Genomic DNA, 24689 nt, shown 5'->3' with positions numbered 1-24689 from the left:
TTATGGTGAATGCCCAAAAGTCTTCTGGGTAAATAAATATACATAGAGGAATTGATAGAGATGACAAATTAGAGAATTGTAAAGGTCAGGGCTTACTCATTTTCACTGGTGCACTACAAGATAAAACTTACTGATCCACTTCTGCTGAACTAGACACATACATAGACAGAGAGCTGGTAAAGATGGAAAAAAATTCTCACCCAGTACTTAGTCTCAGATGCTGAATACTATTGGAAGATGTACAGAATCTATGTGGTTCACATTGCTAGTTAGGTTACACTTAAGCCAGATAACTTCTATGTTGTTATTGAAAATTAGTCAATAAATTCTTATGCAGCATAAAAGCTCTCAACAGATTGATCAAAGTAAAGTTAATTCCTTTTCATTGTACATACCTAAGTCTGGTATCTTTCAAAAGAAAAGATACACACTTACTAGCTCTGCCTTATGAACCAGACAAGACAAATGGTGCTAATTCTTACTGAAGTTATCATGACTAAAGAACAATGGAAGTATTGAGTCTAAGTCATTAACTATAATTTGTTGTAAGAGCCAGGAATGAGACCAAATCATTGCATTTGCTTTGACATGGTTTACAAAGGTCCAAGGCTTAGTGATTGACATGATAGGATGTAAGTAAATAAAGATAAGGAGAGGAAGGGCAGAGGACCACTGATACCTGGAAGAATTGAACTCAGTTAGATACTACTGACAACACCCAGGATGACCTGAAGCAGAGGTGGGTCAACTCAGGGCTGACTTGTAAATGAACAAGTGGAAGGATCTTTAAAAATGACTACACACTCAGCTTTGCACAAACCTGTATGTTCTGCATCCTCGTTGATATGCTCATTGTCTGCAGCTACCTCTTCTCCCTCCTCCAAATGCCCTTACCTACACCCTCATGCCTGGTACCCACTCTTTAACTGACAGTAAACTCCAAGTCTTATGAACACGCAAAAGACAATTTTTTTCCATAAATATTAAGTAACACTTGGTGAAGTACCTCCACCAGGCAAAAACCTTTTTCTTCACTTATAATTCCTTTTCTTCTTTAGTAAGATGAAGAAAATCCTGACTATGGTAAAAGAATTATGCAAAATGAAGTAACACACAAACCATACTGTGCATCCACTCAGTGGGTGTGGTTGTCTGGGACTGGTGGGTTATTGTCCTGGATTTTGCCATGCACTTTTATCCCAGAGTCTTTGGACACAGAGTCCATTCACATCTCAGAGATGCAGTGGGTGACTAGAAGCCAGAAACAAAACAAAGCTTTTGAGGGGGCTGGGGGTGGGGATGATATCTTGCTCATCCATAATGGGGGTCTGAGATTCGAAAAGAGCATAGGGGACAGCATCACATACACATCCCTCACAGAAAACTCTCAAAATGAATCCAATTAGCTTCACACTTGCTGACATCCTGGATACACAGACACACACACACGCTTAATTATAACTATTGATGTGTTTTTCAGTTTGTGAAGAAATATGGGAATATTTTTAGCCTGAATCTTGGTGACATATCTTCAGTGGTCATAACTGGACTGCCCTTAATCAAAGAAGCCTTTACTCACATGGAACAAAACATTTTGAATCGCCCTCTCAGTGTTATGCAAGAACGTATCACCAATAAAAATGGTAAGTTTCTATAAGTTAATTGAGCAGCATGAAGTGTGTGTTATAATGTTTATGATGCATTGTAGGTGCCTGTTACAACAATTCCACAATCCAACCCCAACTTGAATTGCCATCTTTATAGGAAATGTGAGGTTACATTTTTTTATTGGATATTTTATTTATTTACATTTCAAATGTTATTCTCTTTTCTGGTTTCCCCTCTGGTAATCCCCTATCCCATCTCCCCTCCCTCTGCTTCTATGAGGGTGTTACCCCACCCACTCTTGTCTCCCTGCCCTGGCACTTCTGTACACTGGAGCACCAAGTCTTCACAGGACCAAGGGTCTCTTGTTATATTGATGCCTGACAAGGCCATCCTCTGCTACATATGCAGCTGGAGCCATGTGTACTCTTTGGTTGGTGGTTTTGTCCCTGGGAGTTCTGGGGGTTCTGGTTGGTTGATATTGTTGTTCTTCCTTTGGGGCTGCAAACCCCTTCAGCTCCTTCAGTCCCTCTCCATTGGTGACCCTGTGCTCAATCCAATGGTTAGGTGCCAGCATCTACCTCTGTATTTGTCAGGCTCTGACAGAGTCTCTCAGGAGACAGCTATAACAGGCTTCTGCCAGCAAGCACATATTGACACAATAGTGTCTGGGTTTGGTGTCTGTATATGGGATGGATTCCCTAGGTGAGGCAGTCTCTGGATGGCCTTTCCTTCAGTCTCTGCTCCACAATTTGTCTCTGTATTTCTTCTCTTGAGGATTTTGTTCCTCCTTCTAAGAAGGACTTGAAGCATCCACACTTTGGTCTTCTTTCTTCTTGAACTTCATTGAATTGCATCTTGGGTATTCTGAGCTTTTGGACTAATATCCACTTCTCAGTGATACATACCATGTGTGTTCTTTTGTGATTGGGTTACCTCACTCAGGATGATATTTTATAGTTCCATCCAGTTGCCTAAGAATTTCATGAAGTCATTGCTTTTAATAGCTGAGTAGTACTCCATTTTGTAAATGTACCACATTTTCTGTATTCCTTCCTCTGTTGAGGGACATCTGGGTTGTTTCCAGCTTCTGGCTATTATAAATAAGGCTGCTATGAACAATGGAAGCATCCATTGAAGGACTTAACAGTGTCAACTCTAATATGCATTGAAAGAACCCACACGTCTCGCAAAAACTAACTCTAAATGTGTTGGTAAGAAGTAATCACACATACTGCCACAGACGGACACACTGCTCTCTTATTTCCCCTACACTATGCTAACCCTATGGCCTAGAAAAATGAGTGTGAGTTACCCTGTTCTTGCTGCTGTTGGTTGTCTTGTATAAAGCTTCTTACACTTCATTACTGAAGCCATGCTATACAGGGACCTCTAGCCTTCCAGAGAGTGTTAGATGAAAATAGTATAAGTACTCAGTATTATCATTAAATCAAGTTACATGTTACAAAATTGGAAGCAGAACTTCAAGTGAATTAACCTTCTAAAATTTTAAACATTTCATACTTATTCCCTGAGACAATCAATCACTAATTGTGTATCATTGACTATGTTATCTGCTATGAGAAACACAGTGCTTGGAATAAGCTATTAATAGTGAATATAATAGAAAATACACATCTTTATATAACACGCAGTCCATAAAATGAAAAACCCTGGTGTAATTAGCTAATTAAATCATGTATGTCTACAATGTTAAGGGGGGCTGTCATTCATTAGTAGTTTCTAAGATATACTGAGATTCAGGTAAAACTTCTTTAAGTAAAGACACGTATTGAGTAACATGGAAAAACAATTAACAAAGAAAGAATATCCCTAAAATAACAAGGAGGACCAAGGCCTTGAAAAACTGGAAAGATGTCTAGTGTGGCAAGCATTGTACCTAAATGACATAATGAAGTGGATACAAGCTCGTAAATTTGGCTACGAACAGCCTAGATATTAGTTTTCATGTGAACAGCAAGAGTGGTGTTGAGTAGAGAGGAGTACATACTGCACACTCTGAGGATCATTTAGTTTTTCAGGTAGGAAGTGGAAGAAGGCATGAAATTATCACCATTGGTTAGAAAAGATGGGATTTTGAAAAATAAGTTGAGAAGTGAGGAAACTTGATTATTTCCTGATGGTGATATTGAAGGCACATGAACCAAAATTATTCAAGAGAGAAGCTACATGACCTGATGATGCACATAGAGGGCAGGAGATCAAAGATCTCAGGGGAAGTGCCAAAAGAGTGGCTTCTGTGGTACAGTGGATGCAAGGAGGAACAATGAGAGATGATAAGGTAGTTGGTATTGCTAGCTTCTGTTTGGAGTTTCAGGGATACATAATAATTTCTGTCACAGATGTCCTGAGTCTAAATGCTTATAACTGTCAACATCAAGTAGGCATGTGCAAGGTTGTAGAATGCACACTTTATATGAGTGTCAGGGTATGACATTTAAATGGTAGACATGATGAGATTTCCTAAAAGGGAATATGCATCAAAAAGAGATGTGGGGTAGTCTCGAACAACTCCAATATTTCAAGAGTTGGTAGAAGAAAACAAGCCACCAAAATTTGTGGGGATTTTGACCCAAAGAATTAGGAAGAAAATCTGGAACTGCAGAATGCCAGGTGCCACTGGGAAAGGTTTTCAGCAAGGAAGTCTCTGAGTTGCTGAAGGAGCATTTCTGAGTGCTGAAAGTGTCTTGTTCTTGATGTGTAGGGAGAAGAGAGACCAAGGCTTGTGTTTAAAGTGTTCACAGTTTTTCTGAAAGTTACAAATAGACGTGAGCATGACGTTGCATGTTCCATGAAATAGGTGGTGGATACTAAGCACACTAGAATGGTTGCCTCCTGTTTTTTTCTAGGTGGAGTACATGTGCTTCTGATCTTACTGAGTCATTTTTTCATCTTTTAAAGCCTGTTTTTTTAAAACAAGGATCCCCCTTAAAATGTCTTTCCTATATCTTTAATGTATAATTTATTTTATAACTAATTATAATTTATAATTTAAATTTATCCTTTATCTCATTCCTGTTATTCAGTTTAACAGAACTTTGTAGACTTTTCTGTCTACACTGGAGCTAGGAGAGATGCATTTGAACACCATGTTAGCAAACAGCTGTTTTCCCTTGAAAAGTGTAATTGGCATATATTCCTCATTTTCTTTTGCAGCAATTAGAATGGACCTGTTGCTGGGTGGAAATAAGTATGCAGAGTTTCTAAGAGAAATAGATTACATAATATTTAAGAAATATCGGTGTGTGATGTTGAAGATCTCCAGGCAATGTTAGCCATCACGGCTCTTGCTTTCTAATATTCTGTCTAGACAGCTATCAAGCCCATCATTGGCCATCCTCCTTTCCATCACAAATGTGTTTAACAAATAATTCACAAGGTACTTTTAGACCACAATGCCATAATGCTGAATCTCTTCCTTTCAGGACTGATCTTCTCCAGTGGCCAAATATGGAAGGAGCAAAGGAGATTTGCGCTGATGACACTGAGGAATTTTGGCTTAGGAAAGAAGAGTTTAGAGGAGCGCATGCAGGAGGAAGCCTATCACCTAGTGGAAGCCATAAGCGAGGAGGAAGGTGAGTCTCTCAGGTGCAGGGCCTGGGCCTCTTTCGCTCATTGAACAGATTCTTACTAAATATCTAAGTAATCATCCTTGCCCTTCTCTAGGTCTGGGCACCGAGGATTCAACAATGAGCATTTAGCCATGATCCCAGCCCAGATGTTCAGCAGCTAAGCATACAAATGGGTCAATAAGCCCAGTGGAGTACCTATGGCCTGCTAATAAGTCTGAATTCCCAGGCATTAGTAGTGGGCTTGGTGCATGTCAAACCCCACATAGTACACTCTGACCAGAGCCTCTTACATGTATACTTCTGGAATGATTATTTCTCTGTCATATGAAGTTAATTTATTATAGGAAATAGAAACAAATTAATAACTTTGAAGGACTCATCTCTCCCTCTCCCTATATCCAGGAAAACCTTTCAATCCTCACTTCAGTATCAACAATGCAGTTTCCAATATCATTTGTTCTGTCACCTTTGGGGAGCGCTTTGAGTACCATGATAGTAGGTTTCAGGAGATGCTGAGGTTACTGGATGAGGTTATGTATTTGGAGACAACAATGATATCTCAGGTAAACACTTTTCTTTGTATATCTTTGAAAGGTAGAGCTTGTAAAGCTAATGTAATGTAATGTTTCAAACGTATTTCAAATTTAACTCTTGACTGCTATAAGAAACTTGATATCTACAAAATATTTCTAACATTTATTTGAAAATTTTTAGTGTTTATATTGGTCTATATACATGTATAAGTAACGGGTGGATTCTTTGAGAATGCCAATTTTTACTTGAACTCTTTTCCAATGCCTTTATATTCATTTCTCAGAGTCATCATCTGAATTTACTTTGTAGCTCATCACCTTGTTTTGGGATTTCTCTTTGTGCACTGATCTTTGTTATCAGGAGACTAGCAGTGTACTGTCTGAATATGTTATTGTTTTCTCTGTGGTCAGGTGAATGAGTTGTTCCTAGGTTTATGGTATTACGAATAACAGTTCCATGTCAGTATTCACGTGACATACTCATTTGTCTTATATTTGCATCTGGACATATAAGATAAAGATTCAGAAATATGAACTTTTCCTATACCCATTGATACTTGATCCTATCAGTCTTCTTATATTAGAAAATACAGTCATTTGGGGTTCAAATGTCTCTCAAAGGAGACCTCATTATTTATCTCTAACCCTTATAGCTCCTCAAATACTCTCCATAGCTTACTGGTCACTCATCTATTCCTGGGAATATGGAAGACAATTGGACAGTTGTAAGGTGAAATTAGTCTCAAGTGCTTGATTTTATCAGCCTGGTTTTCCTTCTGCTAGCCCCCAGCTTGGTATGTACACATTTGAGGATGTGTGTGTATATGTTTGTATGTTTTAAAAACACCTTCATAGTTTTTTTTTTAGTGTGCATACACACATATATACATTTGTTATGTGTATGTATGCACACAAGACATAACAACTTTAAGAAGTAGGCTCTTCCATCATGTGTGTAACAGGAGTGAAAAAAACTGTGTGTGTGTGTGTGGTTGTGTGTGTGTGTATGATCATTTTTATTTATAACTGTTATGGTTTATTAAGTTGCGTTCCCTTTGTGTAATGTCATCTTTTACCTCTTTTGACTAGTTTGGATTTGAAGTCTGTTCCATCAGATATCATAACTATACCAGCTTGCTCTATTTCTGTTTGCTTTATAGACTAGTTTTCTTTTTTATATCTTTATTTGTGGATATCTTTACCACTAAGATGTGTTTCTTAGGTATCACACAAACATTGATCTCATTTGTCTTATCTTTGCATCTGGACATATAAGATGTATGTAGATAGTGACTCTGTTCTCCAAGGCATTATGATCATGCTCATTACTTTACTAATGGATATTTGAATGGAGCATGTCATCAGCATTGTGCTACATTCCTGATATTTTTCTGCATAGCTTAGTCTGTTACTGATGTGTTCCAGTGTGCATTTTTGACACATTCAGTTATTACTTTAAAAGACATTTTTTACTTATTCACTTTATATCCTGCCCACTGGCCACCTCCTAAAATCCTTCCCCTCCAACTTCCCTTTCTCCTCTGAATGAGTGGGCCCCCCCTTGGGTATCCCTAAAACCTGGTACATCAAGACTCTGCAAGCCTAGGTGCTTCCTCTTCTACAGAGAGAGCAGATAAGGCAGTCCAGCTAGAAGAATATATCCCATGTACAGGCAGCAGCCTTTGGGACCACCCCTGCCCCAGTTGTTCAGGTCCCACATGAAGACCAAGCTGCACACCTGCTACATGTTTTATTTTATACAGTTCCCTTGCTGCATGTGTCTTCTGTTGCTGATCTATTTCCACCACATTGCTGATTTCCTCATTCATTTTGCTGACCTGTCCCTTTCTATTGCTGGCTTTCTACTCTGGGTCTTTTATTAAATTCACCTGTTTGCTTACCTCCTCAAAGTCACTTATTCTTACTAGAGTCCCTTTGCAACTTTTAGAGAGCATTACATACTTGTGTTTCTGCATTCCACTTTATGCTGTCTTGGACATATCTTTTGGAGTGTGTGAAAATAACAGTTGCAGACGTTTTAGATTTACCATATGGGGGCTACACATGGTTCCAGAGAGAATAAATCTGAAGCAGAGTTACTGGTCCATTAAAAGTTCATTTTCTCTTTAAGAACTTCTATTTCTATACCATCAAATTCTGCATGATGCATCCAAGAGTGGATTAATTCTCACTTATGGTATCCCCATAAGTGTTTTCTCCTCAAGTTCAGGGATGCCCTCACTGAAAATTAAGGAAATGGATAGCAAGACTTATAGGTATGAAACAGGGTATGAATGAGCTCAGTTGCACTTAGTGTCTATACTATCTTGTGTTCCTCATTATAACTCTTACTCATGGTAGTTACCAGTCCAGCAGCTCCATGTTTTTCTCCTCCTAGTGAGCCGAAGTTAGGAAGTCAGTGGAGATCAGAGAGTGTGCAGCCAACTTCTAGGTGTGTATTAGGGGAAAAAAAATCTTACAAGGGAACAAAAAGGTGACAGAGAGTGATAATAAATGTTCTTGGAAAGACAAGTTACACCATTTTGTTAGATAGCTGCAAAAGTTCATTAATTTTTACGATGCCCTCTTACATAGAAAAGGGGGCAGTATAGTGTCTGCAAATTGGTACAGAGTTGTGCAAGCAAATAGAGATAGCAGTCCACCAGACATCTGTGGAATCCTTTGTATGTCTCATGTCATTCACTGCTCAGATACAGCAAGACCCCATTAGTACATTGTATATTATCAATACTACTCTGTAATAATATTAATATCATTAATACTGTTATTATGCCTGTTGCAACTTATTATTACTAGAGGCCAGAGAGGTAGAAATCACACCCATGTATGTCTTATTTTAAATCTTGTTGATTTATATTTTGTTATGCTATCTGTTTACGAAAAATATTGTTGAAACCTCATTCACCATTTACTTTACTTAAGTAAAGATTGCAATTTTATGATATGGGGATCAAAGTACAGTACTGGAACCAGAATGTATAGTTACCTGCACCACACTTCTTATTGGTGATTTCCCATAGGTGAAATAAGTCATGTCAGAGAACTAGAGGAGTCCAAAGATGTTGGTCCCTTCAAGGATAACCAAGTAAAATATCTCCAAAGAGACTTGGCCAGTGCTTTATGAAGTGAGGGGTATGGTTTAAAAAAAATCAGGGACACATTTTAGGCACAATGAATGGTATGAGCCGGGGAACTTGGTGTGCTCTCAAGGTCTCTGTGGTTGGATTATCTAGAGAAATGATAAATATTTAGGGGTTCCCAACTCTGTAGGATGTACAGATTTTGTCCAATTCTGAGTCTAGGGACAGCCTTTGAATATTGAAAGTAACAGAGTCAAGCATATGATTACACTGATAAATATTCTTTCTGGAATTGTAATGGAATTGATAGTATAATAAATAACAGTGTTGAATGCTGTTTTAATGTCCAAATAAAGAGGTAGTGTTATATAGCATGTAACAGACTGTTGAACTTTAAGTGTTTGGGGGCTCAATATATTTTTCATGTCAGAGTTGAAATATTTTTGAGGAAGAGGAGAGGGAAAAAAGCTCATCCTACAATTTCACAGTAAGAAACATGTAGAAAGACAAGACTATGTATGGAAACACTGTAAAATGCCACCATGTTGTCTCCATGACTATTTTATTTTTCCCAATCAGCTCTACAATATTTTTCCATGGATAATGAAATATATCCCTGGATCGCATCAAAGAGTTTTCAGAAACTGGGAAAAACTGAAATTGTTTGTCTCTTGTATGATTGATGATCACCGGAGAGATTGGAATCCTGATGAGCCAAGAGACTTCATTGATGCTTTCCTCAAGGAAATGGCAAAGGTGAGGGAGATGCTTCTGTGTCTTCTTCATAGAGACAATGTATTCATTTAATAACTTTCAATCAATCCTGCATCAGGCTACCACACAGAGTTTAACTTGGCAAAGATTTATTCTCCTGCAGCTCTCATGACTTTAACTCTTATTTACCACACAAGGTTCATTGAAAGGCTATGGAAACTATGATGCTGCCTCTCCAGACTCCAAGAGAACACAGCTATCTTGTGTTATGGCTCCTTCAATTCCTAAACTGTAGCATATCTTTTTCTTTGATCTATTGGGCTTTGATCTTCCAGCCCCCTTCTTACAAGGATAGTTCAGAGTAATTGTCCTCTCTCACCAATTAATCAAATCTACAAAGTGTATCTTAGCTCATCAAGTAGCATATGAGGGTTCCAAAAATGAAGATATAGACATCTTTGTATATCAATGCTTTATATAAGCCATATAAGTGAAATATTATGCCGTATAAGTAGCATTAACTCAGGGGTGTTAGAAATTTACGGTGTCCTGCCTGTAAATGCTGATACTTCCCTTTAATCCTTTTTCTTTGCCTTTTACCAATACATGAAAGAAATGTATACAAAGAAAAATTAGTAATTAAACTTCAGAGCTTTATTTTTGGGTGAGTCAATACAAAGCCTATTACTCGCCCATTTTAAGCACATTGCACCACACAGGCAAAATTTATCTGAATTCCGAAGTTTAGTTTTAATGTATAAATGCGGCATCTACCTTCTCATGATTGTGTGGTTATAAACACCATCCAATCATGCACAAGCAAAAGAATAGTTGTGTATATTTGTACTTTTGCATCTTGTGACGATAACTTGCAGGAACAATTTAAGAGTTTGAAGGTCTATTTTTGGCTGATATTTTCAAGGGGTCCAACATGAAGGAAAATATATGGGAAAAGGATGCGGTGGAGTCAGTTTATTTCATGGTAGACCAAGAATCTCAAACTAGCCAGGACACAACCACAGGAATCCCGTTTCTGCTTACTGACCTCCTCCAGATGGACGCCACCTGCCAGTGTTCCAGACTATCCTAAAAGTGTCCCAGCAGCTAGGAACAAAGTAGTCAAAACTTGAGCCTGTAGGGATCATTTTAAAGTTAAGGTATAACACTATTTTTAATGCTCTGACCAAAATAGGCTTCTAGCAGATACACATCACTCAATCTGTCCTATGAGCTTTGACTCATTAGATTATAAATTCCTTTTTTTTTTAACCTAGGGCATAATAGTAAATTTCTTTTCATGGTCTATCAATATTTCATCTTCCTGACACAGTTTCAATAGAAATAACATTTTGTTCCCAGAAGACGGGTCAAATTATTTGCTATATGGAGTACAGGTGTGAGACCATCAAAATTATAAGCAATGTAAACAATGATACTTCTAGGGGGGATTAGAAAATAAGGAATTATATACCAAAGAACATTTGATAGAATCAGCAAGGTTAGGTATGAAATATTAATGAAGAGATCAAAGAATCAATAAACACAGAGAATTCACCTCAGTCTTTCTGAAATCAACAGAAACACCTGTAGAGTTTTTGGTATGTGACTTTTGCATCTCATAGAGTTGATATGACATGTTAAGTTGTATACATTATCTTCATTTTATAAACTGAATCAGATAAATGTGAAATGAAAGTTTTAAATCACATAGTGACTTAGTGACTTAGCTGATACTGGAAGTTAAATATCTGTGGGTGGGTTTATTCTGTCATGTTTGCATTTCCAAAAGTGTAGTCACATAAAAAATAGTTTCTTGATATTTGTCCACTCAAGTACTAGAAGCTTTTGGTCAGTCTACAGCAGTTGGAGCAAAAAAAGTACTTTCTAATGAGGTCAAGCTAATATTATTTTCAAATGAATCCTTCCGAACTCATTACCAAGGATGAAGAAGACCCTAAGTGTCAAAATCTCCTTGTATTTGGACTGTGGTAACTCTTATGATATCACTGAGTCCTGAGGAGGTTAAAGGTAACATTACTTCAAATAGCAACATTCCCATTTGTTACCCAGGGTCAGAACCTGTGTATTTAAATAATCACAGATTTTCTAACTAAACACTGTCTTTTCTAGTACCCAGAGAAAACTACCAGTTTCAATGAAGAAAACTTAATCTGCAGCACTTTGGACCTCTTCTTTGCTGGAACTGAAACAACATCTACTACATTACGGTGGGCTCTGCTCTACATGGCCCTCTACCCAGAAGTGCAAGGTGAACATATGCTGACTGCACCTGACAAACTGAATTCTGCTCTGGAATCTATGGCATAGAGAGGGCCATGGTGCAGTGAAAGGAGGTGGCATAGCTGTGAGGCAGTGTGTACTTGGGAATGGAAGTGCCTTCTGCATGTTCTTTTGGGACTTAGATGGATTCCAGGGGTGTAGACATGTACAGAGTACATCCTCTCATCTCCTTCCTTTTTTAGTAGACCCCTCCCATTTTACCTTGCACTCTGTTCAAAATCTTTATTTTGCTATTCTATACACTGTCATAGCATCTTTCTGCCTTTCCTGCTTCAGATCCACCCACTCTCTATGGTGCCTTTCCTATACTCCATGTCCTCTCTTAGCCTGGTCCTTATTTGTGACTCTAAGCCATGATATTACATCTTCCCTCTGCCAACAGTATTCTGTCACAATGTTTCGCCATTCTAGAGGAATGGTCTCAGGTATTACTTTTCCAAGTCATTTCAAATTCCTTCATGAATTTGATGACTTGGGAATAACTGTCACTCTTTTCCTCCAGAGATCACAGAATATACTCCATGGTTCTGCTTAACACATAAGTTCTTTCTCCACTGACTGGCATCTGTCAGGGCAAGTGGTCCATCCTATCATTCTTATTCCATTAGATTCTAGAAAATTTTAATGATTTGAAGATAGGAACATTTTTCCTATTATAGAACATGTGCTTTGTTGTTCCTCTTCTTGTTCTATTTCATCTTGTTATTGTTTTTGTTCTTTGAATTTTTTGGTTTTTTTTTTTTTTTTTTTTTTTTTTTTTTTTTTTTTTTTTTGCCTTAAGACAAAAATTGCATAGAAAAATTCAGAGTACTTCCCATGTGGTAAAGAAAATTTTGTTTATAGAACAATCCCTGTGTGTATGTAAACATGTGGAAGCTGTAACACAGCTACAAGGATCACTCCTCGGAAACCATTTACTTTTTGGAACAGGATTACTCATTCACCTGGAAATTGTCAAGGGAACTACAGTCAGTGTCTATCCAGTGAGCCTGGATATGGGATCTGCCTGTTGCCACCTCCTTAGTGCCCTGGGATTAGAAGTGCATTCTACCATATCCAGCTTTTATCTGTGAATGATAAGAATCAGACTTAGGTCCTCATGCTTACAGGACAATCCCTTTACTGGAGCTATCTTCCATGCCCAAATATTTTTGTTTATGAATGCAAAATGAATATATGTACCTGTGCTTATGTGTATGCATCTTGAGTTTCAAGTAAAATACATATTTACCCGAACAATAATCTTTTTAGGTTTTAAAGCTAGCTAATGAGTTAGCATACAAACTTGGCTTCTAGAATAGCAGCTTCAAAATATCAGTAGATTTACATGAAAAGTTACACGTGTTCATTTTGAAATATACATAATAGTCAAGAGATAGGACAATTGAAATTATTAACTAACCAAAAATTGATGCATGAGTTACAGCAGCTCTTCATCTAGAGAGAAAAAAGTTCTGATGGCCACCTAGTAATATATGAGTTATCAGAAAATTGCCCTAAAGTTAAATAACCAATCAATAAATCACATTAACTGCCCTAATCAACTCAAATTAGTTATGTTGAATAGTTACGTATCTATCCAAAATGACTGAATGGAAGCGGGGAGAACCAGCAATTTTATAATATCAGAGTTTCGATTTTCCAAGATGGAAAAGTAATAGCCACTGCTAATACAATAGGAACACATTTAATATTATTGAACTGTGCAGTTAAAAATTCTGACAAGAATTGTGATTGGTGGTACCCAACATTAGTCAAAATACTTGAAGAGCTTGAGGCAGGGATGTCACAGTTTGAGGTTACTTGGCTACTTATATAGAACATAAATGAAAAATTGTTATTGTGACAAGTTTTATGCCAAATTTATTTTCCTACCAGTTTATTTTTATATAGATAGTAGTGTAATCGATATACATTTATTTCTCTGTCAGGAGAAATCTCTAAGCCAGATTTTGTGATATGCTTTTTGTTACATATTCCTTTTAAATTGTTGCTGAAATTGAAGCTACAGTGAAGCTCAGCTCTCTGAAAGTGGGCATCCCTGAGCACTCCTTTCCCTAGAAGGGGAAAGAGAAAAGCAGACACCCTGCTGTAGCAGACCATATTCCAAAGATGACAAATCATGTTTATTTACTTTTTTTTTTTTTTTTTTAGCTTTTTAAGGCAGGCTTTCACTGTGTAGCCCAGACTGTCGTGGAACTCACTCTGTTAACCAAGCTGTCCTAGAACTCAGAGACCTGCCTAATTTCTGCCTCCTTAATATTGGAATTAAAAGGATGTGCCACTGGGACCAGCTGTTTATTTGTGGTTTACTTACCAGAACTGAGTCACATGGCCATTGAGTGACCAAGGATTCCAGAAGCTAGAGTTTTTTGCTGGATAACTGTTCACGCTGCATTGTCATTTTGGAAGACAGTTAACAATCATTACCATTCTGTTTATTCATAGAAATTTCAAACTGTACTTTGGATAAGACATAATTATTCTCATTAGTCAGATGTGGGATCTGAACTATAAAGAATTTCTTTAGCAGTGTTGTCCAACAATATCTTAAGAAATTGGAGTCTACTGATGTCCTGAAGTGTGAATGTTTATGCATTCTCCATTAATTCACTTGTTGCAACCTAATTACCAATAGTATGATGTTAGAAGGTGATTAGTCCTATGAAAGGAATTAATGACTTTAAAAGAAATACCAGTGAAACAAGGGAGACAGGTCAAGAAGTAAAGAATCTTGCTTATTAGTCATCTGCCATAAGTACACTTCCCAAAAACCTCATGGTAGAAGAGAAAGAACTACAACAAGATGTCCTTTGACCTCCACTGTCATGCAATAAAACCCTCCATTGACACAAATTCAAAATTTTGAAGAGTATTATGCTTTAAATTCTTACAAGAGATATTTATATTTTCTATGATATGAAGAGAAAACAATGCTTTTCCATCTATGAGGCAGAAAATTGTTGCTATCAGATAAGAAATTTCTTGGTGCCCTACTTTAGAATTCCCAGGCTCTAGGACTGTGAAACATGAATGTGAATTGTTTACAAATCTGCTTAGTATAATGAAAGTATACCACACTAGGTTCTGCTCTGAGATTAGCAATGCTGATCATGCCTACTCATTTCAAGATATACGAAAAGTTATGATTATGTTGTAGGCTCAAGTAGAGTTATAGAGTCTTTTTTTTTTAAGTCAATCATTTGAAGGGTTAAGAAAACATTTCTTTATAGCCAGGACACTAAAGTTAGATAAAAGCTGATAAGGTCTTAGAGACAACTTGTTTATTAGAAGAAATCATGAAATTAAAAAATTAATAGACCCTCCTGTTTAACTTTTAGAAAAAGTACAGGCAGAGATTGACAGAGTTATTGGCCAGAAGAGGGCAGCAAGCCTGGCTGATCGAGAAAGCATGCCCTACACCAATGCTGTCATCCATGAAGTGCAGAGGATGGGCAACATCATCCCCTTGAATGTTCCCAGGGAAGTAGCAATGGATACCAGCTTTAATGGATTCCACCTGCCAAAGGTAACTGTATTCCCAGTTTTTGATATCTCAGTCCATTTTTTATGTACTCCTATGAACCTAAAGTAACTGTGACATATATTCCTGCTTCAAGATCACTTAAATCAGCAGAGGTAAATTATGTTTGCTATAGTACTCATTATCCTCTATGCGTCTCTACAGATATTTGCACATATAGTAGGGAAAAAAGACTCCTTGGTCAAATATGTTTAGGCAAAGCCTGGCTTTATTTGCTAAAGGCCTTTCAGCATCTTCTTATGCCGATGGCTCACAGCAGTCAGCAGTTCTCTGCTACCTGTCTTTACTCCAGAGAGGAGCTCTCAAGACTAAAAAGCTTCCATGTTAGAAAATACTTCTACTTCTACACAATCCTTGAAATACATAATTTGAAATGTGAATAAAATTTGAGTCACTAGTACTACCATTATGGTGAGACTGTTATTTCTAAAACAGTGACCCACAGGCTTAGTTCTAATGTTATTTACACACAAGTGATTTATACCTCATAAGAGAAACCATCCCAAAATGCATTAGATACTATGTAATATTTGTTTGCTGCAGAATTTTCTCTCCTTCAAAATGGCATATCGACTTCTCAGAATAACCATCCATCTAGTTTTGAGATTGGAAAGTTCAGGCTTAAAGAAATTTGGTTTGCAAAACCAAAAAAATCTGTCTACTATAAAATAATAAGAGTGGGAATCCAGAACCAACCCTGTTCTGTTTATACTGGTCATCCCATACTTCCTCCATGGGATTTACATTATTTTGACATGAATAATTCTCCTTTGATGTTTCGCCATGTGTCCCTGTTAAATTACTCAGTTTTATGGACTGAATCCATACCACATCTCCCAGATCTCTTAATACTCTGCATAGGGTTTCCTGAAACTTATACCTTCCATGCCCCCAAAGTTAAAATTCCTTCTGTTCTTCTTATTTCAACATGGGCGATCAAATTGAACATTTCTTGGCTGTGACAAAATTCCCAAGGTTTCAGTTCAGCATGGAAGGGGGTTGGTGAAATGGCCAATCAAATCACATAATGATAGCCAGGAAGCAGAGAAAAAAGTCAAAAGGAGGTTGGATTTTTAGCCCTCACTTCTACTCTTTTTATTTCATCCAGGCTATCAGCTTGTGGGATGGTGCCATCCACAGTCAGGGAAGGTCTACTACCATTAGTTGATTTTCCTGTGATTGTCTTCACAGATACTAGCATAAGTTGATAGAGACATACTACAGAGTTGGTAAAGAAAATAATGAGAAGTGGACACTGGGGTGTGACTAAGTCATGTTCTTGGGTCTAAGAAAGCAAGGGCAGCCTGCACCATGTTGGCTCTTGGAACCAATAATGTTATGAAAGAATTGATCAAGTCACTGAAGGAAGCGTGAGTTAGTGTGAGGGAAACGCATACTCTGGAAAGTCCTGGCACAATGCTAGGAAGCCTGGTGAACTGGTCTTGTTTCACTGGATATGTAAATATTTTCCTAACCATGCAGAGAACTGGGTTCAGAAGCCTCCATATTGAAGACTAAGAATGGAGACACAGAGGTTAAAGACACACCATTTCCCTTCATGGACTTGCCATTGTCCTCACTATAGGAAGTAGCTGAGTTGGTTTTTATTCCTGTCTGCCACATAATACTCTTTTGGATGCTATAATGTGTGTACCTTCCTCTAGACATTTGTTCAGCATTAAAGAGCAATCTAATGGGCTGGTAAATCCAGGCACTTATAGTCATTGTAAAGATTTCTAGACAAAGAGAAAAGTACTGTGACAGGGGCAGGGATCTAAATGTTGAATGTATATCTCAATTCCAATTTAGATTGAATTAAAAATAGTGAATTCAGTATAAATGCTTGAACACTAGAGAACCACCTACGTTCTTACAGGTCTGCTCCTTATATCAAGACTTGAATCTTTGCTGTCATTTCTAGGGTACTATGGTTCTAACCAACCTAACTGCACTGCACAGGGACCCAAAAGAGTGGGCCACTCCAGATGAGTTCAATCCAGAGCACTTCTTGGAGAATGGACAGTTTAAGAAGAGAGAATCTTTTCTACCATTCTCAATGGGTGAGTTGTGATGAACAGGAGTGAGTTCAGTGCTCCACCGCAGCCCCTCCTTCATCTTGTCTTCAGATGGCCCAATTTGACTTTATTTTGACTTTGGTTGCAACCCTGCAGTCCCTGGACTTGCCACTTCTTCAGACCCAGCCTAATCCTCATTCTCCCTTGCCTCTACTGGGTATTCCAGCATTCCTCATTCTGTTTTCCAAAACACTAAGGATAGAAACTCACACTCTAGCTCTTCTTCAGTAAGATGGATATGTGCCACCTTCATAAGATTTTTCGGTGTCCCAAGTTATTTTTAAGGGATGCATCTACACAGGGAAATGGAGAAGATTTGTAATGAGATGATGAGGAGAAATGAGGGAGTAGTTACCTAGTCACCACAATGGAAACATGAAGCAATAATTGTAAAAATCATTTGCTTAACTGGATTGGATTCTGACCTATCCAAGAATTCCTTGAACAGGCAAGTCTTTTGTCTTTTATCATTTTAAGCATGCTTTAAAAATTCTAGCTAGATATTTTTGTGTTGTGCAACCTGGTAGTCAGGAAAGGAGATATAGTGCTCTCTCTCTCTCTCTCTCTCTCTCTCTCTCTCTCTCTCTCTCTCTCTCTCTCTCTATCTATCTCTGTGTGTGTGTGTGTGGCATATCTCTTTCTAACCAGCCAGTTATGAACAAAATCTTACAGTCATACAATTGTTGAAGCAGTAACAAAATGTTCTATTGTATTACAGTTATTGTCTTCTATGCTTTGAACATATATTTTCAAATAATTTTAAAGTTCCTTAGTTCCATAAATGGGTACCGAGTATATATTACATGTTAGACATACACCTAAGAGCATGAAAGCTGTAGAATAATGAGCAGAGAAGCCCCTTGTATCATGTGACTTACCACAGCCTTTCAAGATGGAATGAGTGAGCCCTGCAGAGATGAAGACACAGACCTAGCCAAATGTGATGCACCTGGGACTCAATGTCTACCAGATGTTCTCACACTGAAGCTTGTCTTTCCTAACACTGCCTCCAGAAGGTGACTAAGTGCTGCACAGAAGCCACACTGCAATGCTTCAAAACGTCAACAAGTTTGCTTGATCATTTGGGGCAGTGCCACTTTTCATGACCCCTAGGTTCTGCAAAGGAGAGGTTTGAATTTGCCCTCTTACCAATTTGGATCCAGAGCCAGTGTTTCTCAGTGTTGTGTTGCCCTAGGTGTGTCTGGCTGGACTGGTTCTGATCTCTTTGTCTTTTCACCTGGGCTTGTCTATCCCTTTGTTCACTATTCACAACTCCCTTTAATAGAAAACCTGATAGGACACAGTGACTCTGTCCAGAAGTTTTGAATGATAGGACAAAATCTTAGCTATATATTTCATTTACTCTACTATTTCATTATTTTCTTTTTATTGGAATTAGATTTTAGATAATACATCTGACCACAAATTCCCCTCACTCTACTCCTTCCAGTATCTCCCCAACTCCCCTCTCACCCAACACTCCACATCCTTTTCCTATTCATAGTAGGACACCAAGAAAAGGCAGCCCAAAAGGAGAAAGCAAGTTATAATATAACAAGGCAATCTAATAAGTGTCCTGAGTGCAGGCCAAAGTATTAGAGATAAGGACATTCCCACTGTTACTGGTCCCACAAAAACAACAAGGTAACACCTATAATACATATCCAGAGAACCTGGTATAGCCTCATAAAGGCCTGGTGCTTGCCATTTTAGTCTCTGCGAGCTTATGTGAGTTCCTACCTAGTTGAATCAGTAGGACACCTTTTCCTTGTAGAATTCATCCCTTCTGACGTCTATACTCTTTCCTCTCCCTCTTCCATGGGATTCCAGGATTTGTGAGAGGAGGGACTATGTCTCTCTGCATAGTGTTGGGCTGTGTGTCTCTGCACCCAATCCCATATGATGCCAGAGGAAGCCTCTCTATGACACCTGGATGAGACACTGATCTATGAGTATAGCAGAATATCATTAAGAATCCTTTCAGTGATTTTCTTTCATTCTTTTTTTTGTCAATTTTGTTTGGTTTTATCCTGTCTCTGTTAGTTTAGGAGTCAGATCAATGAAATATGAAAAGTGTGGAGTTATATCCCCTTTTACATTTCAAATAAATATTTTGTGTGATATTTCCTGAGATAAGTGAGAGAAATGTGAGCAGATCCCTATCCATGGCTTCCACAAGAAGATGTTCCTCTAGGGCCATTGCTGCCAGTGTACATGAATTACAAGCAAATTGTAAGTAGTCTCCATAGTTCTGAACCCCTGTAGTTTAAGATTCACTGATTTCTTATCCTTTATATCATCTAGAATCTTGATGTACAACAAGCATCTCAAATTACATCACTTAGTAAGAACCTGTTGTTGCTCACAGGTTTCCTGATAGTTTGGTGGCTTGGCTCTTCTTCATTTACTTTCTGGCTGACTGCTGGACTATGATGATCTCTGGAAGGGCAGAATTCTCATATCATCTCTCACCCTCTAGTGAGCCAGTTTTCCATTCGCATGGTGGTGATTATGTCCCAATTGGGAGGACAGAAACATACAGGCCTGGTGAGGCCCAGTTTTAAAAGGTCTTTTGTATTTTGGTGATGAGTCACAAAGCCAGCCATAATTGCAGAGGAGGGACATTACTTAAGCCTTTGTTTGGAATAGCATAGAGGTCACTCTGCACACAATATGGAAGCAAGGCTAGAGGACAATTGTCCCTGTTTTATTGTCATCATCTCAATTTCTGATGGAGAAAAATAAAATGGATTTGCTTAGAGATGCACCATGGAAACCAGGTAAACTGAGCATCATGGACAAACCCAAAAGACCTGCTTGATTAACAAAGCAAAGTGAATTTTTTAATCATTCTTTGATTTTTTTTCCCCATCCTGCTTCCTGTTCTTGCCATTTCTAGATTTAAAAGAAGCCACCAGGGGAAAACAGGGTATATTTCAAAGTTGCTCCTCTCTAGGAAAAGTTAACTAGAAGTAAAAAGATTTTCTGTGTCTCATCACTGAAGATGAAAAGCTATGTTTACATGAAAGTGTTCTCATTTATGCCTTCTTCTGAGTGAGTCAACAAACTCAACAGTTTCATCATAGGCAAGCTTGACAGGTTCTCTATTAACAAGTGATGTCATAGAGCATATGAACAGGGTTCATAAAGATGATTTGGGCCTAGGTTAGTCCTCTTCACTCAAGTCATTTTTCTGGTTGTTTTTGTTGCTGTTGTTGCTGTTCTTGTTTTTTGAAAGCAAAGGGGTCAAGTAGCCTTTAGCTCAAGTTGTTTGTCAACTTTCACCTCACTGAAACAATATTTGAGAGGAACAACTTCAGTGGAGGAAGCTTTGTTAGCTCATGGTTTTAGAGTTCTCAGTCTGTGGCCATGTGACCTGTGCCTGAGATGAGACAACATTTGTTAGAAGTGTATGGCTGAAGAACATGACTACCTCATGGGGACCTGGAAGCAAGAAAAGGAAGCAACCAAATTAAAAAAAAAAAAATCCCAACAAGAGCATGGCTCACATGGACTACCTTAGGCACATATGTGTAATTTTCTGCCCCTTCTTAGTGGTGTATCAATTGGCAATCAAACCTGTAGTTCAGGGCACTTGCTGATAAATGAAGAAACAAAAATTAAACAACATACATTCAAATTATATGGCCTAGATGAACATTGGGATACCATTCATACTCCTCAGGGTAATACACACACACAGAGAGAGAGAGAGAGAGAGAGAGAGAGAGAGAGAGAGAGAGAGAGAGAGAGAGAGAGAGACTGACAGTATACCCTTGAAGTAATGTACCCTTTACTAATCCTGTGAGATCTTGTGAACTCCTCCATCATAAGGTAGTACGGTTTCCCTTGTTAACTATTCCACTTTTACAATCTTCCTCAGTCTTTGAATCCCTTCATTCACAGTAAATCAAGAGATGTTAGGCCTCATAAGCTCACTAAAAGTAGACCACCTGGGAGGCACATGTCATACGTCCTGTCAAGTAAGTCATCTCCACCTTTGTTAATCCTGCAACATATAGTCATTAAATGCATCCTAGGAAAATTAGAGAAATCCTGTTTCAAAATAAAAGGTTAAAAGAGAGACAGGGATATTTCAGTTAAAGTATACAAGTATGTAAAATGCTAGTCTCAATACCTACTTGTAGGAGAGAAAGAGAAAGAGGGAGAGAGAGAATGTGAGCAAGTGATAATGGAGGACAAGAAAAGAAAAAAGAACAGGAAGGGAAAGGAAAAGATGAAACAAAGCAAAAGAAATTATGCTTCTCTAGTATGAACTCTAACACCAGCCTCCACATTGGTTTGTATTGTGAAAGGACAGAGTTGGTGAACTGTATGTATTATTATTATTAGCATAATTTACCCAGTCAGTGGAAAGATGAAATAACTGGAAAACAATGGATGCTCATAAAAGCTCTTTCTCAGAACCAGTCTATACATCTCAGTAAACTTCTTCTTAGGTAGAAAAGCCAATCTTAAGCCATAGGCTTTGCTTTGGATTTTATATTATTACTTCTTTTCCACTCTAAATGTATTGTTTAGAAAATAGGGAAGCTAATAACAAGTAGCTTAAGTTAGCTGGCATGGTAGTTCACCTAGTCACTTACTAGTCCTGTGAGCATAATGCTCTGATTTGTTCCCCAGACTCCCCACTAAAAGCTGAACATGCCAGCATATGTTTGTAGTCCTCTTGTTAGACAGCCAGAAAGAGAAGAACCATTGGCCACACAGCCTAGGCTGCTTTGCAAAGACCCAATCTCAAAAATAAATACATACATATAGAAATAAAGTGGGTGACCTTAAGAGATCAAGACCCATATCTGACTTCTACACACATGTACACACATGTGTACACACAATGAGCACACATGTGCACAAAGAAATTCACACAAACAGGGCCTTAATGATGTGTTAGAGATTGAGGAATGCTGCAACGCTTCTGGGATGCATGGTGAGGATGTTCAGTGAGGAAAAGAATAGTGGAGTGCTAGGTTTGTCCCTGATCACCAGAGATCATGCATCTAAACCCAGATATTCAATATGGAGCCTGGCGAGTAGATCTGTGCAAAAATGTACATGGACACAAATGCTTAGGTCTAAAAACCCAGTGAAATAAATACACCTTGTTCATGTGTATATGATCTAGATCAACAGCTCCTAGAGTTGAAAGAATGCCTACTGCCCAGGTCTTACCTTATACATAACATTATTCAAGTAAAAGAACCAGGACACCTGTGAAAATGACATTTTCCAGGGTGGCAAAGTGAAAACATATGTCTCGGATATGTTCCTATGCCAAGGGTCAGGAAATACCGCTTTGAATCAGACTCAAAATCAGAATGACCAAATCTTGAAAATGTGAGACTTAATCACCATCAAAATGCATAGAATCAGCTCAGGATTTGAGGTATGATGGTGGGAACACCAGGCTCTTGATGTACCAAAGTCAGCTGAGAGAGTGACTCATCTGTTTTTTCCCCACAGGAAAGAGAGCTTGCCTGGGAGAACAACTGGCCAGGTCTGAGCTGTTCATTTTCTTCACTGCTCTTATGCAAAAATTTACCTTCAGTCCCCCAATCAATGAGAAGCTGAGCCTGAAGTTCAGAAATGGCCTCACGCTTTCTCCAGTCAGCCACCGCATCTGTGCTGTCCCTAGACAGTGATGCTGGAGAAGAAAAGAGATAAAAGAACAGGAAGATATGATGTATGCCCCGAAGCTTCTGTACTTTTCTCACATGAGAGGAGAAAGACATCAGAAAAGGAAGGTGATTCAAGAAATACTGAAGAAATTTGGCTTAGAAAAATTGAAGCAAACTCCTAGAAGGCTGGCCCCCTGATTCGGTGGTAGACACATCATCTGTGAGCTCAGTGCCATGCTTTTTTCATCTAAAAGTTTTGAGGAGAATGGTGATTCTTCCTATAAACAATGTACATTAAATTGAATTTAAAATTAATTAAACATCAAATTAATTAATTGTTATTTAAAAAGTAAACTTTCTAAGTGCATCATGAAACATATCTTGATTGGTGTATCATCAGTTTGCCTCCTTCCTCCTTTCATGCATGTGTATTTGTTCCTAACCCATTGGAATGTTAGCCTAAAGTGGTGCAAAGGAAGAATAAGAATCAGAACTGAGCTTCTGATTGCATCCACAGAAATAGGCTATTGAGACTCTCCCAGATGACAGATCTATCACTAACTTCTGTGGATCTATATCTAAATAGACCTGGAAACCAGTAAAGCAGGGACGTTTCCTTACTCACAGGCAGGCAAAATAAGTGGTATAAAATCAGTTGCCTTTTTTAATTTTAAGTTCGTATTGTTTTATTGAGAATTTCATTTCATGTACCCCCAATCCAACTTATCTCCCCCCTACACCTCACATTCACCTCATATCCTCCACCCTTGCAACCTCTGGCAAACCAGAATAAAATCTGTCATTGTGGATGCTGTTGTATGTCAGTTTGTCCAACAGTTTATTGCTTTGGAACTGATATGAAGGAGCTAGAGGAAGGACCAAAGGAGCTGAAGAGTTTGCAGCCCCTTAGGATGAACAACATTATGAACTAACTAGTACCCTCAGAGCTCCCAGGAACTCAACCACCAACCAAGGAGTATACATGGTGGGACTGATTGTTCTGGCAGCATGTGTATAGTAGAGGATTACAAAGTCGATCATCAATGGGAGGAGAGGCCCTTGGCCCTGTGAAGGTTCGGTGCTCCAGTGTAGGGGAATGCCAGGGCCAATAGGTGGGAGAGGATGGGGTGGCAAGCAGGAGGAGGGGGGAGGCAACAGGGGTTTGTTCTTATTGTTTTTTGTTTTTGGGGGGTTTGGTTTTTTTTTGGAGGGGGAACTGGGAAAGGAGAAATCATATGACATGTAAATAAAGAAAATATCTAATAAAAAAAAGAGGGAGGAGAAACTGTAACCAGAATATAATGTATAAAAGAATAAATAATAAATTAATAATTAATTAATTATTAATTTTATTATTAATTAGTAATAAGTAATAAATTAGTTAAATAAATAAATAATGAAAACCTCTTCTACAAAAATTACCTAAAGTCTTTCTTTTACCAAGACATGATACTATAGTTTGTCTTTTTGTTTGTTTGTTTTGATTTTTGGTTTTTTCGAGACAGAGTTTCTCTGTATAGCCCTGGCTGTCCTGGAACTCACTCTGTAGACCAGGCTGGCCTCGAACTCAGAAATCCGCCTGCC

General features: G+C 38.2%; 1 protein-coding gene across 1 annotated transcript in view; it reads left to right on the top strand.

Moving 5' to 3' along the window:
• The window catches only part of LOC116096255 (cytochrome P450 2J6), a 28352-nt gene extending 4440 nt beyond the window's left edge, over positions 1–23912 (top strand). The window contains exons 2-9 of the mRNA XM_031377885.1: positions 1481–1643; positions 5052–5201; positions 5601–5761; positions 9412–9588; positions 11677–11815; positions 15189–15376; positions 17313–17451; positions 22951–23912. Of these exons, the coding sequence (XP_031233745.1) occupies positions 1481–1643; positions 5052–5201; positions 5601–5761; positions 9412–9588; positions 11677–11815; positions 15189–15376; positions 17313–17451; positions 22951–23129 (1296 nt within the window). The 3' untranslated portion in view covers positions 23130–23912. The remainder of the gene's footprint in view (positions 1–1480; positions 1644–5051; positions 5202–5600; positions 5762–9411; positions 9589–11676; positions 11816–15188; positions 15377–17312; positions 17452–22950) is intronic.
• Positions 23913–24689: the final 777 nt, after the last annotated feature.

Source organism: Mastomys coucha, unplaced genomic scaffold, assembly GCF_008632895.1.
Source record: "Mastomys coucha isolate ucsf_1 unplaced genomic scaffold, UCSF_Mcou_1 pScaffold18, whole genome shotgun sequence".
In the NCBI taxonomy this organism is placed as follows: Eukaryota; Metazoa; Chordata; class Mammalia; order Rodentia; family Muridae; genus Mastomys; species Mastomys coucha.
The sequence above is the reverse complement of the archived record's forward strand: the minus strand, read 5'-3'. Positions and strand labels throughout refer to the sequence as shown.